A 16,357-nucleotide genomic window follows, 5' to 3' on the forward strand; every position below is an offset into this window, starting at 1 on the left:
CAATAATCAGGATTATCTATATCATAAAAATCAAAGTCTGTCTGTCTGTCTGTCTGTCCTTCTGTCTGTCTGTCCTCTATAGACTTCCAAACGCCTGAACCGTTTGACCCCAAATTTGGCACACAGATACATTGGGTGCCCGGGAAGGTTATTGCGAAGGTCCCGTTCCCTGCCAGATGTACAGGAGGGGAGGGGGAGGGGAAAGAGAGGCGCCCCATAGAGATGAATGGGAAAATCTCCTAACTGCAAACACAGGTGATATAATTAGCTGCAGCAGACACGGCAGTTGGAGCCTTAGCAACCAATAGGATTACTGCTTTCATTTTCACAGGGAGCAATGGTTGCTAGGGAAGCTGCCTCACAACATCCACAGAAATAACTGGTAGACCCCCTACTCCATCTATACAGCACATGTATATACAGGACCCCCTACTCCATCTATACAGTACATGTATATACAGGAGCCCCTACTCCATCTATACAGCACATGTATATACAGGACCCCCTACTCCATCTATACAGTACATGTATATACAGGACCCCCTACTCTATCTATACAGCACATGTATATACAGGACCCCCTACTCCATGTATACAGTACATGTATATACAGAAACCCCTACTCCATCTATACAGTACATATATATACAGAACCCCCTACTCCATCTATACTGTACATGTATACAGGACCCCCTACTCCATCTATACAGTACATGTATATACAGGACCCCCTACTCCATCTATACAGTACATGTATATACAGGACCCCCCCTACTCCATCTATACAGTACATGTATATACAGGACCCCCTACTCCATGTATACAGTACATGTATATACAGAAACCCCTACTCCATCTATACAGTACATATATATATACAGAACCCCCTACTCCACCTATACTGTACATGTATACAGGACCCCCTACTCCATCTATACAGTACATGTATACAGGACCCCCTACTCCATCTATACAGTACATGTATATACAGGGCACTACAGGACAGGTATACTAAACTGTGACTGGGTAACACCGCCACACCAGACCTGACCAATACCGCCATACTGTGACTGGATAACACTGCCATACCAGACCTGACCAATACCGCCACACTGTGACTGGGTAACACCTCCATACCAGACCTGACCAATACAACCATACTGTGACTGGATAACACTGCCATACCAGACCTGACCAATACCGCCACACTGTGACTGGGTAACACCTCCATACCAGACCTGACCAATACCGCCATACTGTGACTGGATAACACTGCCATACCAGACCTGACCAATACCGCCACACTGTGACTTGAGACCACTGCCATACTAGACCTGACCAATACCGCCACACTGTGACTGGATAACACTGCCATACCAGACCTGACCAATACCGCCATACTGTGACTGGGTAACACTGCCACACCAGACCTGACCAATACCGCCATACTGTGCTGGATAACACTGTAATACCAGACCTGACCAATACCGCCATACTGTGACTGGGTAACACTGCCACACCAGACCTGACCAATACCGCCATACTGTCATTGGATAACACTGTCATACCACACCTGACCAATACCGCCAAACTGTGACTGGATAACATTGCCATACCACACCTGACCAATACCGCCATACTGTGACTGGATAACACCACTATACCAGACCTGACCAATACCGCCATACTGTGACTGGAGAACACCGCCACACCAGACCTGACCAATACCGCCGTACTGTGACTGGATAACACCGCCATACCAGACATGACCAATACCGACACACTTTACTGAATAACACTGCCATACCAGACCTGACCAATACCGCCATACTGTGACTGGATAACACAGCCATACCAGACCTGACCAATACCGCCATACTGTGCTGGATAACACCGCCATACCAGTCATGACCAATACCGACACACTGTGACTGAATAACACTGCCATACCAGACCTGACCAATACCGCCATACTGTGACTGAAAAACACCGCTATACCAGACCAATACCGCCATACCCCCCCGAAAAGATACCAGATTTTCTGGCAAGTCTGAACAGGAGGGTACTGCCCCTCTGCAAGGTGCTACCCTACGCACCAGACCATGGGTGCCTAATGGTAAATACGACCCTGCAGGTATACAGGACACTGACACTTTATACCCGGGCAGCGCCGGGTACATTTTCTAGTTTTATAATATAGACAGAAAAATGGAAAATTGGAAAAAAAAAGTCACCAAAACAATCTGAAAAAACATAAATGAAACAATGTAATTTCCTGATAAAACATTCCCTTTAAAATCCTACTGCCCCCTATTGTTAGCTGAGGTCTCAGGAGTAACACATGGCAGGCCCCCACACTGCAGCCTTCCTGGGCTTCACTGCTTGCTCTGCACCAGGCGGGGCGCTGTCACGTGACATGGCCGCCGCCAGGCCCCGCCTACCCCTGCGCACTGGCACGACTACACAGACAGCACGCCGCAGCGGTGACGCATCCCAGGAAAGGAAAAAAAAAAAAAGAAAACTGGTCCGATCCGTTCTGCGTGAGCCCCTCCGCGCCGGATCTTTATGCCAGGCTCCGCCCCCTGCCCAGCGTGTCCAGAGAATGTCAGGTCCCTCCTCCCATAAAAGCGGAAGCGGAGGGGCCGCGCTGGGTGAAGCCTCTGTTAGCCCCTCCTCTCCCGGGCTGCCGCAGTGAAATTGGGCGCGTTTGCGCAGTGACGTTCCTTTTTTTGTTGGAAGGTAAGGCAGGGATAGCATGGCGCCCGGGTTCTCGTGTAGGCAGGCGGCTGTAGGACGGGCCGGGCGCGCCTTAGCTGTCCTGTCACACGGCGGGTGGACGGGCGGAGGCTGGGGGCCACAGGCTGGCGTCGAGCAGAGTACACGAGTCAGCACGGGCGGGGACAGAGCGCCTCGATGTGGCGGGACTGCGAGGCCGGAGCGCGCCATGCCGCCCCGCGGGCTGTACTCGGGGAGGAGGTGGGGCGGCGGCCATGCGGGCCGGGCTGATGCCGGTGTGGCGGGAGGAGGCGCAGTGTCGGGCCCAGCAGACAGCGGCCTCCGGGGGGAGCGGGGCTGCCAGTATCCCAGCTGTGCGCGGCCGCCATGTCACGGCAGGCCTGTGGGGAGTCATCCGGCCGGGGGGAGGGGAGCGCTCCGGGCCGCCACCACTGGGCGCTGCCACACGGGGAAGCGGCTTCCGTCTGTAGGGCGGCCGGTGCTCACACGTGGACGGATGGCAGGCCGCTGTGTGCTGCCGCCCGGTATTGGGGGGCCACGTTGTTCATTGTCCCGGCGGTGTGATCCCCCGTGGACTGCTACTATAATGATGGCTGTGCCTTCTGTCTCCCAGTACTCGTAGACACCCATCAGTATGGCAGATGAGGTAGATTTCACCACTGGAGATGCCGGGGCTTCCACCACTTTCCCCATGCAGTGCTCTGCCCTGCGCAAGAACGGATTCGTGGTCCTCAAATCGCGTCCCTGCAAGATTGTTGAAATGTCAACCTCCAAGACTGGCAAGCACGGCCATGCCAAGGTAATGGGCACCCCAAGTCATTGCAGCGCCATCTGTAGCCTATAGGGACTGTTACATCTCACCTGTCTTCTCCTTCAGGTTCACCTGGTTGGGATTGATATCTTCACTGGTAAGAAGTATGAAGATATCTGCCCATCTACCCACAACATGGATGTCCCAAATATCAAGAGGAATGACTACCAGGTAATGCTTGCTGTGCTGCTGTGTGTGTGTGCTTTGTATGGCTTGTCACATCAGACTAGGGAGACCTACCCAGCTCTATCAGCCCTCAGTATGGGGAGGGGGCACAAGACTGGTCCTGTACCAGGCAGCCAAATCATAGGTGTCATGTACTGGATGTACACTATCAGGTGAGGCTGCAGGTCAGGAGATGTTCTAGTGTCATGCTTCAGTGGCTCCTTCTGTCTAGTACTACGGCATCCTGCAAGCCTCTGGCATCTGATCTTTGTCTGTGATCTGGAGCTAACATGCATGCTGTCGGGCTTCCAGGCTGTCTGAACTGACTGGTTTAGCTCTTTAGTTATAATGGGGATGGTAAATACTTTCTTCTCCGCTGCTCCTTACAGGGGCATTAAATCCTCAGCCTAGCTTGACATAGCTGCAGTTTATTGTCCCCAAATTGCTATAAACACAGAGGGCCCTCTATTGTAATACTTGACTACTTAATGGGAAAGGAGTCCTGGACGTGCAGTGTGCATGTCATGTCATTACACATGCATGATGAAGCAAGCGGTCTTCTCCGTTCCATTGGTGCATTGCACCAGAAGCTGGGATGTGAGTTCAGAACTTTTCTCCCAGTCAGTACAAGATAGCGGTGCCCCACAGTCTTAATAAATGCCGTTCTGGGACACTAAACTCCAGCTGCGTAATGAAATGCTGCTGGCTTGGCATCCCAAAGCTTGTGGATTGTCCATAAAGGAGCCCACAGGTATGCTTAGCCACCAGCTGGGGTTTAGTGCCCAACACTGTCATTATCAAGACCTTCTGGATCCTGTCATCTTGTACTAACTAATTTTACTTGGAGGGATGGCAGGGGTGGTGGAAACATAAAGTGATACCTGTCCCAGTGCAGCTATAGCAACACCAGCTCACTCTCACTTTGGTCTCCGTGGGACCCTGTGTAGTCACAACCCAACAAACTACCCACTCTGCCAGTCATTGACTGCAAAAGTATCCTGCTGAGCAGGTGTTTCTGAGCAGAGATGTCATGTCACAGGACTGGGAGACACCTGAGAGGCAGTATTTAGGTGGTGGTGCCATGGAGGCAGTGGAACAGGTAAGTATCACTTATGTTCCTGCCACACCATGCCCTCTGCTTTTCTTACCTTTGCCTGGAGTTTAAGGCTGTTCCCACAAAGAACTGGTAATCGATAACTGACGTTTTAATGATCATGAACATAAAGTTCATCTGTTATCAGTATGTAGTGGGAACATTCCCCCATAGGCCCCATTCAAACTGAGCAAAAATGGTGGAATTCTGCAGTGGAGCCTGCTGTGCTCAGTGTCCTGGAGTGAGTGGGGGGGAAGTTTGCTCCCCCTGCTCTCAGCTCAAAGAATTGACATGTTTGTTTGAGAGGCGAGGGGAGGAAGCGGATGCGTGCGAGCGTCTTTCACTCACTGTGGGACACTGAGCACGGCGGGGTTCCGCGGAATTCCAGTTTTTGCTCAGTGTGAACGGAGCCATACAGTCAAAAGTTGTCTACCTGAATTAAGAAGGATCAGCTGACTGCTCTGTGTATGGGGGACTCAATTCTACTGAGCCTTTTTTGTTCTCAAACTGCCAGAGCTGTCTGGTAGTGGCTTGTCTTTAAGTGGAAAGCCTCTCTTTAATGAATAGCAACGGTGCTCCTAAATACAGCACCAGACATTTAAACTGTGACTGTACAGAATAAATCTCACTGTAGGGCAAAATGGCTTAATATGTTTTTCCAAAATCACTGTTACAGGAGTAACCAGAATTGAAGTTCTAATTCCAGACTATGGAAACTGCTAAATAGTCCTCCAATGGGGGACCAAATTTAGACTATCACATGGACCTCTTTAAGTAGAATCAGCTCTTGTACAGACCTATCACTAGTGCAGGTTATCACTCATAAGAGGCTGTTCTAGACATAAGTGGCCTTCCAGCTGTTAACAGAACTACAGTTCCCATTGTGCCTGTTTAGCCAAAGCTTTGGCTTTCCTGGCATGTTGGGAATTGTTTTGTGACAGGTGGATGGCTGCACATTGACACCTGTGTTCTAGATGCTTCAAGCTGCCAATCTGTTCAGATGTCTGGCTAGAAATGGAGAATATTAGCCGGTCCAGAGACTGTACTATGCTCCGTCCAGTGTGGTACAAGTGTTGAATGGATGGCCATGTTGCAGCATGCTTTGCAGCTTATAATCAGAGCTGCTGGGTCATGCATTATAATAAAGGTTTGACTGGTCAGAACCTCACTGAGGTTTTGGCTGCTTACTTCTGACACTTTACCCATTGCGTTCAATAGGATGGCATGTATTTGTTCTCTTTTGGGAGGCTCCTTAATGTGCTCTTGATGAGTCAGTTTATAGTATTCAAACTAGGTAAAATAAAGCTTGTTGCCAAATTTTTATTGGCTGTACTGGTGGCTTTGGAGGCTTTGCCGTATGTTAAAGCGTGCCTGACTTTTGCTATGTCATATGGAAAGTTCTGACTGGTCACAATCGTGAGAACAAGTTTGGAGAAGTTTGCCTTTGTATATGTCAAAGTTCTTATTGACAGGTATACTTTTGGCCTGGTTTGGCCAGCTCTTCTTACATTCCATGTTGGGGGTGTAATTTACCAAGAGTAGAAAGCTGTAGGTGTGCAGGACTTCACACTGCATGAAATTGGTTGGCCACCTTTAATGTGTTATCAGTAGGGTTTAAAGAACTGCCAGTACTCCAATAAAGAAACATCACCCCTGCTTGGTCCTGGTTCCTGGAGGCAACTGGCCACCTCTTCATTCATACATGGCTGTATGTGGTGCTGCTTGAGTACAGTGTACTGCTATAGTGGAGGCACAGTGATGTATTGCCACATGTTCCTCTACAGACATGGTTTGATGGATAATTTGTCTAGCTGCATAATGGGGGGGGGGTTAGATTAAGGTGGCCAACCTCATATTTAAGCAGTACACTGCCAGGTCATTGTGACATAAGGGCTGGGATATGTCCTGGCACAGGTGTTAAACACTGCTCAATAGAACAAACACTTTAGCCTATTGGATCTATGGATGTGATTCTTACCATTGGACCCTACGTATGACACGTCAAAGTAGCATCTGTCATTAGCATACATTGGGTACTTCTGGTGCATGCTCCTGATGGACACTAATACATTGTGTAATTACTCAAACTAATGTCTGGCTTGCCCACCTGCAGGTATATCAAACACAAACTTTTAAGTGACTGTACCACCAGGCCCAGGCTGAAGCACTGGAGGCCCCCCTTAGTGTGATGAAACCCCAGCTCCTCCATGACGTGACTCCATTAGAATCAATGGAACCCTATCATGGAGGGGCTGGGGTTTCCTTCCACTAAGGGTGGGTCGGCCCGCCTCCAGTGCTTCAGCCTGGGCCTGGTGGTAGTCACTTTGAAGGGGTACTCCGGCCTGGGGGCTCTTTTTTTTTTTTTTTTTATATGGCCGGGGAGGTGGCTGAGGGCAACTACGTCCACTCGCCTCCCTGGTTCCAGCGGCAAATCCCGTATCGCGGCGCTCCGGTCCCTGCTGCCCAGCCGCTTCCTGGTGTCTAACGCGGGCTTGAGACGTGACGTCTGATCCCGCCTCTGGTACTGACAGGCTGAGCGGAATTGAAAAGTCACGTCTCAAGCCCGCGTCAAGACACCAGGAAGCGGCCTTGCAGCAGGGTCCGGAGCACCGCGATACGGGACCTGCCCCTTGAACGTCGTTGCCACCTCCTCCCTGGACCATATAAAAAAAGCCCCCAGGCTGGAGTACCCCTTTAATGTTTACCATGGGATGCACTGATAACACCTTTTTTGATATGCTCTTTTGTTTCCAAGATTTGAGGATTTATAGCTTGTCTGACATCACACTTGTCACAGGAGTGAATATCTGGATGGGTGTGATTATGCAGTCAGGATCTGCACCTGACTCATTCGCATTAAATGTAAGCTCACGTCCATCTAACATTTTGAATTGTCATACTATAAACCCACATCTTGGGAACAGGAGGGAATATCAAGACACTGGTTAATAATCTTAGCACCGTGAACTATTTTAAGGTAGGATCTCAAATTTTTCCAGTGCCTCATGTCCTCTACATAAAACTGCACTGGATTTACCAGATCAATGCATTTAATCCAGTGCTTTGAATTGCAACAGTTCACTGGTGCAAATCATAGTAAACTTGTCTGAATAGGATGGTGGGCCCATGTGCCACAGGTTCCAGGTCAGAGAATGCTGTGTATGGCTGGCAATAAATTCCAACCCACTTATCCTTTTGCAATGGAAGGCAGATGTGTCAATGCTTGTTGGTTAGTCCATTCTAGTTTTACACAGAAATTGACATGTTCAGTTGCATTGAAATGTATAACTTATCGGTGGATGCACAACTAAACTTCTAGTCAAAGTAGTTACAATGGGATGTTCTTGAAAGGTGGCGAGTGGTATTGGGAAGAGTAGGGGTTTAAATGTGCTTATATAGGTGCCTGGATACTTTTCTGAATTCTGTAGCATGGCAGACTACTAGATTCAGTACATCAAGGTATCTTCACATTGGATACAGCCTACAGTTTTGTTAAGATAGGTAAAACCTGCAGGCTTGAATGAAGCTTCTGTTGGCTTGGTTAAGCGGAACCACATGTCTGGGATTTGTTTATCTATAAAACTTGACCAGTGTGGTGTATGTGTTTTGTGTTTTTTTTTTTTTTTTTTTTTTTTTGTCTGCCTCCAACCCAGGCTACTAATGTTCGAATCACACTGTTTTTGCATCCATTTCAGTATTAAAATACAGAAGACCAGGTGTTTGTGTAGGATTGAAAATGGATCTGGCAGAATGGCATAAAACTGCATCTGTTTTTACAGTCCAACATAAAATCCTCAGCATTTCTGCACCAAGCGTATGTGCATATACCCTTAAAAGCAGAAATCCACTGAGTAATTCTTGCAGATAGCTTGCCGTGGATCCTATGCTTAAGGCCCTATTCCACCAACAGATCTGACGACAGATTATCTGACAAAGATCTGAAGCCAAACCCAGGAATGGATTTGAAAAGAGGAGAAATCCAGTCTTTCCTTTATGACCTGTTCTCTGTTTATAGTCTGTTCTGGGTTTGGCTTCAAATCTTTGGCAGATAATCTGTCGTCAGATCTGTTGGTGGAATAGGGCCTTTAGGCAGATTCTGCTAATTCCTTGGGTGGATGGCCGAATCTGCCAGAGCATACAATGGAGTTTATGGCAGGGGCGGAGAGTCAAGCTAGTTTAGAAACCAGCTGCCAAGCTTGTTGTTCATCAGCAGGTCAACATTAATACTGTGGATTTTGGTTTCCCTATTGAAGTCAGGTGGGGAAAACATGTAATGAATACAAGTCCATTGCATGTCAGTTCTGACTGTAAATCCACTAAACCACAGCACAGGTCAGTTTCCATGTGGAACATAATGCATGGCAGATGCTCCACATGTAGCCACACCCTAAGATCATGCAATGCCCAGCAACTGTGTTCCCCCGGCTTGTAGCATTAATTATAAAAACTCTTCAGAATCTCACATGTGGCCAGCAGAAACAAGCCACAGAAGTCTGTTATGCAACCTTAATGACACAGTAAAATAAAGAAATGTTGAGTAGGCAAATCTTACTACATAGTCAGCCATGTTGTATACTGTACAAGATGGAGACCCATGTCTCAAGGTTTGCCATTAATCGATTGCTAGTCTTAAATTGTCACATACTACAAAACTTTTGTCCAGACCTGTTTACATACAAATGACTGAACTTATATTTTTCTTTCTAGCTGATTGGTATTAATGATAAATACCTGTCCCTGCTGACTGACAGTGGTGAAGTCCGTGATGACCTTAAGCTGCCAGAAGGAGACCTGGGAAAGGAAATAGAAGCTAGATATGAAGCAGGAGATGAAATTATGGTAAGAAAGCTGCTCTGCAGTATCTTGTGACGTACCTTTTGGTTAGGAGGGCAACTATTACCAGGCCAAAGCTATAGTGTAACACATTGGGTAATTTCACCAGCTGTGTGCATCTATTAGCATTTCGAAGGGTCTGTCCAGGTTACTGACTGTTGTAGCTATTTTATTTCTAGTATGGCTGGGCGATATGGCCAAAAAAAGCTTTATTTATTTTTTAATTTGGACGATTGGGGCGGAGGAGATGGCGTTGCTGGAGCTGAACAGCAGGATCCACAGCGACCTGATCCTCTGCCCCAGTCACCCGAACTCGGTTGCCCCTCGGCCTGTGTAACATGATAAAAAGCTAGACACAAATACCCCAAAAATAGCAAGAGGACCAAGGGGCAGCACTCCAAGGAAATATATGCTACCACAATGCAGTTTTCTGTCAGGTAATGAGACTGATACTACCTGTATAAATGAAGAAAGTGCAGTATAATGGGTAGTAAAGGGGAAAGAGCTGGGAGCAACAACATTCACTTGGAGCGCTTCCCCTGGGTCCTCTTGCTATCTGTGGGGTCATTTGTCCTGGACCTGTAACTTTGTCATGTTACACAGACCCTGGTGACTGGTGTTTGCATGTGTGTATTTTTAATTTGTTTCTTTATATACTAATTATCTGTACTATCCCCTGTAATGCTGTGCGTGTGTATCTAACAATTAGATGAGCAAATTTACAGTTTGGGTTTCTGCAAACTTAATTGCTCAGCATTTGAATTCTGCAACCTGGAGAAAATGGATGTAGCCATAGGCTGTAGCAATGTTTCCCAGACAGCCCTATCAAGTTTAGGTTCATGCGAACGCTAACTTGCTGTAAATTTGCTCCCCTCCAATACTGAGGCTGGATTCACATGTCCGGTGTTCACTTTGTGAAGCATGGACAGTAAATCCCTGTACTGGACTGTTTCCCTGCATGGCACGTTGTATTATCATGCGGGGTACCGGGGAAACTGTTTTAATGTAATGATAAACATGCAGCTGTGTCATTACAGTGGCGTGATCATTCAGTTTCCCCACTTCCAGCTTGATATTACGTCATGCCGTGAAACACTTCAGTACAGGGATTTACGGTCCATGCCTCAGAGCAAAAATAAAGTGTATCCAGCCTAAGGCCTGTAAAATTGTCCGTAATTGCAGATCCGTAATCACGGTTCAACTTAGAGCACATTGATTTCTTTTGGGCTATTAACAGTCCGTTTAATTTGATCCGTGTTCCGTAAGGGCATGCTCGGGTGAATTGTTGCAGTACAGATTACTAATAGAAGTCTTGAGATTTGTATCTTTTGTGGATGTCACATTCGTGATGTCTGTAAAAAAACACGGGTCAAATATATGCAAACTAGAACTATTTGACAAAAAACTGAAACTGATGCAAATACAGTTTATACGGACCAAGGAGCAAAAATAGCGGGGGTTTTGAGGTCCAGAAAAATTACTGAACGTGTGAATGAGGCAGCAGATTTGATGCTGTGTTCAGTCATTTAGTTACACTATCTGCAGCATCAAATCTGCTGCGGATCCTGTACATTTGAATGTACCCTAGGTTTATTTACTATACACTTCATTTAATGTGACTAGTGAATATTGCAATTTTATCTTTTAACAGATCTCGGTCTTGCAAGCAATGGATGAAGAATGTGCGGTAGCCATCAAGGCCATGACCAAATAAACAGGGATCCCCGGCTAGAGCTATCTGCTCAGGTCAAGATAAACAGATCTTAAATTTGGTTCTGATTGTCACCAAAGCTATGGCCTTCACAAAAACCTCATTTCTTTTTGACTTGTTTGCAAATACTGCTGGATTCTAAATTTGGTTATGCAGGTTAACTGGTCATTTCCAAATCACTGCACTGTGGATATTTGAGTTACCTTTCACATTCCTAAAGGTGTCCATTTGAGGGTCCAGATGAGTGACTCTTTAGATGAGGTATTCAGCATCGGTTTGTCCATGATGCATAGTTTAAATAAATCAGGCTTCTAGTTAAATTGGTGTAAAGCACCTGGAATCATAAAGGTAATTTAATAAAGCAAGTACAAAGATGCAAAACTGTCTATTGCTTACTAATATTTAGAATGAGAAGTCTTAGAATATTAAGCAAGTTTAAATCTATTGCATGTTAGACTGTTTAAAACGCCAAGTATATCACTTGGACATTAAGAAAAGTGAGTGATTTAGAAATGCCAGTTAATGCTCATTCTCCTGCCCCTTCCTTAAAAAAAAAAAAAAAATAGAAATCCTGGTGGCCATGTGCAAGTAAAATTGTATTACCTCTGTATTCTCCTGCCAACATGTTGGCTTGCATATTGTAACCTTATACAAAATGGTGTCAAAGCCTGCCTACAGTCTAGCCAGGCACTTGGTATGTTGGGTGATTCTACATAGCAGGCATACATGGCACAAAATGAGGATTAGAGTTGTTAATGCTACAGATTTTCACTCGAGGCCTTTGTCATCAGACTGAAAAAAAATAAAAATAGAAAAATGCAGTTCAGTTGCTTTTTTTTCTTTTATTGTATTTATCTTGAAATATTAAACCTAGTAAAGACTTCCCAGGAATTGATTTTGCGGTGCTTCCAGTGTGATTTCTTTAAATTTTTTATAATACAAATGTTGCTACTAGAAATTAGACTTAATAGTGTTTACCCAAGTAACCCTTGTGTAGGATGAGACTAGTGTCCAGGGTATTTATGCTTTAGGGACCCCAGGGTATTTCTTCTGAATATCATATCTGAACTGGTTGTATGAAACAGAATATATTCTCAATATTTTTTTAAAGAAACAGTGCCACTCCTATCCAATACCTGGTCCTGGTAAACAGCGTTTTCTAACCATAATCCCTTCCTAAACTGTTTCATGTGTTACAACCAGATGAATTTTCAGGTGCACAGATCTGGAAGTGTCATTCTGATATTACCATAATGTACTGTGCCTCCTTTCTTTGTACAATGATGCATCTGTTTTGTGTGATCATGGTAAACACAGAGCCACTTCTGCATCTAAAGCTCTGAATCTTTAGGGGGTGATAAGAATTACTGTAAATAGTTCAGCAATATCCTAACATTCTGAATGTTACGATATTTCTTTGCTCAAACAAAAGGCTATGTTTAAACTGTTCAGCCAGTTTTCTGTTTAGGTTTTTGCTTTTGGCGCATTTTGTCTCCTGTGCAAAATGATCTTCAAGATAGGAGTGTGAACATGCTTTGCATGCATGGTTTCTTATATCTGAAAGTCTCAAGCTCTTGTTCTGAACTATTCAATCCCATTCATGGACGTTACTGTTACCACAAATTATAGGTTTTTTGAGTAATAGAAATACCAGGATGAGACAAGCAGCTCATGGTACATGTTGTGGTATTAGGACATTGGATATAGTTATTGGTACATATAAGGTAAGTACAGTAAGTCATCAGTTCCTAACATGCTATGATAAACTGCAGGCTATATGCGTTGTCTCAATTCACATTGGCCTCCCAATGGGCTTTAGACTTTAGAAATATATAATGAGAAAATTGCATAAAGTCTCTAGTGTGTTTTTTTTTTTTTTTTTTTTTTTTTTTTTTTTTGGGGGGGGGGGGGTTCCCTCATACCTGCCACTTGCTATATCACACTGCCATGTGTCATCTGTACAGTGCTTGGCCAGATCTCAGTATATTTTCTAAACTATCACTGTATGCTGCTAAAATGTAAGCCTAGCCTTTATGTGGGTTGAAGGGATTCCAATCACAGGCCACTTCCCATGGTTTGTTTGTAGCTGATCTTTTTGTTACTGTTAGCTAGTTTCTGGCTACACATGCCAGGAGTTCTGGGTAATAGTACTGGCATGATGCTCAACACTGCAACGTTGCCTAAACTGACAATTATGGTCACTCTAAAAGTTGTATAACTAGACCCCAAGCAATAATATTGTATAGCAAAAAAAGTCCTTGGCTTCTAGTTTAAAGCTTTGTGTATGCTTGCAGCATAAAATTATGCAATGGTTGCTGAATAGATCGTACTCTAAAGGCCTATCAGTATAACTTTGTTCAATGTTTATCTGCTCTCCAGTTTCATAACTGCACATGTTGTAGGTGGCTGCATCATGCCATTTAGTTTTCTTTAAGTTTGTGTGAATAGATAGTAGTTTGGCAGGACAGGAGGGTGGTGACATGACATTTGTGCTTTTAGTGTTTTTTAGTCTTTAATGTTAAGTGTTTGCCCTGCATGCTGTAACACTGACATTGCAGTTCACAACAGTGAAAGAAACGCCTGTAAACATTCAAGACTTTTTTTTTTTTTTTTACCTGTTTTTCAAGATCGATTACTATTTGTACATCAAACAGTACATAGACTATTCTAAAAAAAAAACACTACAAGAGAATTGCAAATGTCTGGTCCTTAAACCTATTGTAGGTTTACATATTGTATTAGTTCTGACATTTCACATTGTACAGAAGAGTCTAGCAGCCTTGTATATTTTGCATTTCACTGTAAAGTTGAACCTAATTGGTTAATGAAAACATGTAAAGTTTCAAGATTGTGTTACTAGGTTATAAATTGTGGATTGAACAAAATTAATAAGATCAATAAAACTTAGGTGATTTCTGATGTCCATATCTAGTCCTTTTTTATTTATATACTGTATAAAATGGAGTTTGCCTATGTTGGAGAGTTATATGGTTGGGGGAGCATCTGTCAGGGTCTGCTTGTACTGAACTGACTACAATGTACCTAGCTGTGGGAATGTATTGCACATAAACCCTTCCATTTTGGTCTGCATTTAGAGACAGGGGTAAGTACTGCAGTGCCAGGAGCAGCAAGTAGGTATATGCTTGCTCCAGAGAGGCTTCTGTGCTCTTACTAGACAGTATAAGTGACAAAACTACCGCCTTCCCTATATGTCCCATATGTAATGAAGTGATTGTGGGTATTAGCTAATATGTAGGTGAATGGTGCGATAATCATTCACAGGTGTTGACCTAAGCCAAAAAGCTTGCATTTGCTTCAGTTTAAAATGTGTGGTATTACTGGAGCAGATGTGTCATGGGTTGACCCTGAAGGTTGCTGCATTAGGAAACTAACCTGTTAAGACATGTGCTTTGTCCACATGCTGCCTTGGTGTTTGCACAGGAATGAAGTAGATGGTTATGGTATACAACACAAATGCAAGTTCTTACTGAAATAATGCCATGGAAAATCATCAAAGTTGCTACTAAAATCTCCACGCTTAATAGTAGGTTATCCTGTCAGGAAGTTAGATTGGTGCACTTAAATCGTCTAGATACTATAAAAAAAAAAAAAAATTTATTGCAAAACTTTTTAGTTGGCTGAATTGTTGCCCAGTAAATTCATAGGTACACACTTGGATGTAAAGTCTGCAGAATATTACCTTGTGGTTGGGTGTTTTCACTTGCATAAACACTAGGCTCATAATAAACCATGCAAAGGTGAATCTGCAACAATGTGCATAATTGTGGTGCAGATTTTGACTCATGTGAAAGCACTCAAAGGTGTACCCTGGAGGAAACTGTTAAATCAACTGATGCCAGAAAGTTTTACAGACTTGTAAACTCTTTAGGCTTAGTTCACTAAACGTATTTCAGGCCATATTCATCCGAATACGGACATATTTTGCCTTTTGTGTGTGAACATGGCCTTAAACTGGTCAGCTGCTGTATGTCCTGGAGGAAAGTGTATTTTCTGGAGTCAGACATGGTGCTCTTTGCCACCACCTGTCTAGAACCGTAACAAACTCTTCTGCTCTGTGCCCCCTGCTGCAGTCTGTCCGTGTCAGAAACTGTCCAATGTCAGCTGCTTTATGCACTTCAGAAAGTGATACATTTTTCCCTTTTTAACTGCAAAAAATACATCAGTTATGGTGCGTTTACACGTAACGATTATCGTGCGAATTTGCGTGATAACTATCATTCGAACGATCGTACGTGTAAACACAGCGAACGATCAAATGATGAACGAGAAATCGTTCATTTTGATCTTACAACATGTTCTCAAATAGTCGTTAACGTGTAAACAGTCGTTTGCCGATTTAACCAATGTGTGAGAGGCTTAAGCGATCGCAAAAATTTTTTTCGTACGATGCATCGTTCCGTCTAAACGCTGATCGTTATGAAAAAAAGAGTTACTCCAACATCGTTAATTGTTCGATCGGGCCAATTATCGTCTTGTGTAAACTCCGCATTAGAGATGAGCGAACCTAGAGCATGCTAGAGTCCTTCCAAACCTGATTGTTTGGTATTTGATCAACGGCGGCTGCTGAAGTTGGATAAAGCCCTAAGGATGTCTGGGAAAACATGGATACAGCCAATGACTATATCCATGTTTTTCTACATAGCCTTAGGGCTTTATCAAAGTTCAGCAGCCACCGCTAATCAAATGCTGAACTATTGGGTTCAGATGGTTTGCTCATTTTTTTTTTTTTTTTTTTGGGTTGAGTTTGTGCATGGTATATACTACACAACCTTTGAGACAAATCGTCTAAATTTCTATAGTTTACGCCACATTCACCATTTGGGTAGCTCACAAAATCCGCTGCAATTCCCGGTACTACTATTTGCTATCTGTTTACATGCTCACAGCTGATTTTTAATTCTGCTGCAAGTTTGTGAAGCCTCTTCCCACTTAACCCGGCCTTGCCCGGCTAATACATTACCAGTCTGTGCTCCTGCTTGCTGCTCAG

The 16,357-nt window shown here is 44.3% G+C and overlaps 1 protein-coding gene across 1 annotated transcript; it reads left to right on the top strand.

Moving 5' to 3' along the window:
- Positions 1–2,632: 2,632 nt before the first annotated feature.
- EIF5A2 (eukaryotic translation initiation factor 5A2) lies at positions 2,633–12,244 on the top strand. The gene is made up of 5 exons (XM_069975207.1): positions 2,633–2,739; positions 3,350–3,535; positions 3,614–3,718; positions 9,513–9,644; positions 11,290–12,244. Exons 2-5 carry the CDS (start codon positions 3,371–3,373, stop codon positions 11,350–11,352), a joined length of 465 nt encoding a protein of 154 aa, XP_069831308.1. The 5' UTR covers positions 2,633–2,739; positions 3,350–3,370; the 3' UTR covers positions 11,353–12,244.
- The last annotated feature ends 4,113 nt before the right edge of the window (positions 12,245–16,357 follow it).

Source organism: Dendropsophus ebraccatus, chromosome 6, assembly GCF_027789765.1.
Source record: "Dendropsophus ebraccatus isolate aDenEbr1 chromosome 6, aDenEbr1.pat, whole genome shotgun sequence".
Taxonomy (NCBI): Eukaryota; Metazoa; Chordata; class Amphibia; order Anura; family Hylidae; genus Dendropsophus; species Dendropsophus ebraccatus.

Coding starts and splice junctions, on each gene's coding strand:
- EIF5A2 (XM_069975207.1), top strand. CDS start 3,371: ATGGCAGATGAGGTAGATTTCACCACTGGAGATGCCGGGGCTTCCACC. Junction 3,536..3,613: donor GCAAGCACGGCCATGCCAAG/GTAATGGGCACC, acceptor CTTCTCCTTCAG/GTTCACCTGGTTGGGATTGA. Junction 3,719..9,512: donor TCAAGAGGAATGACTACCAG/GTAATGCTTGCT, acceptor TTTTCTTTCTAG/CTGATTGGTATTAATGATAA.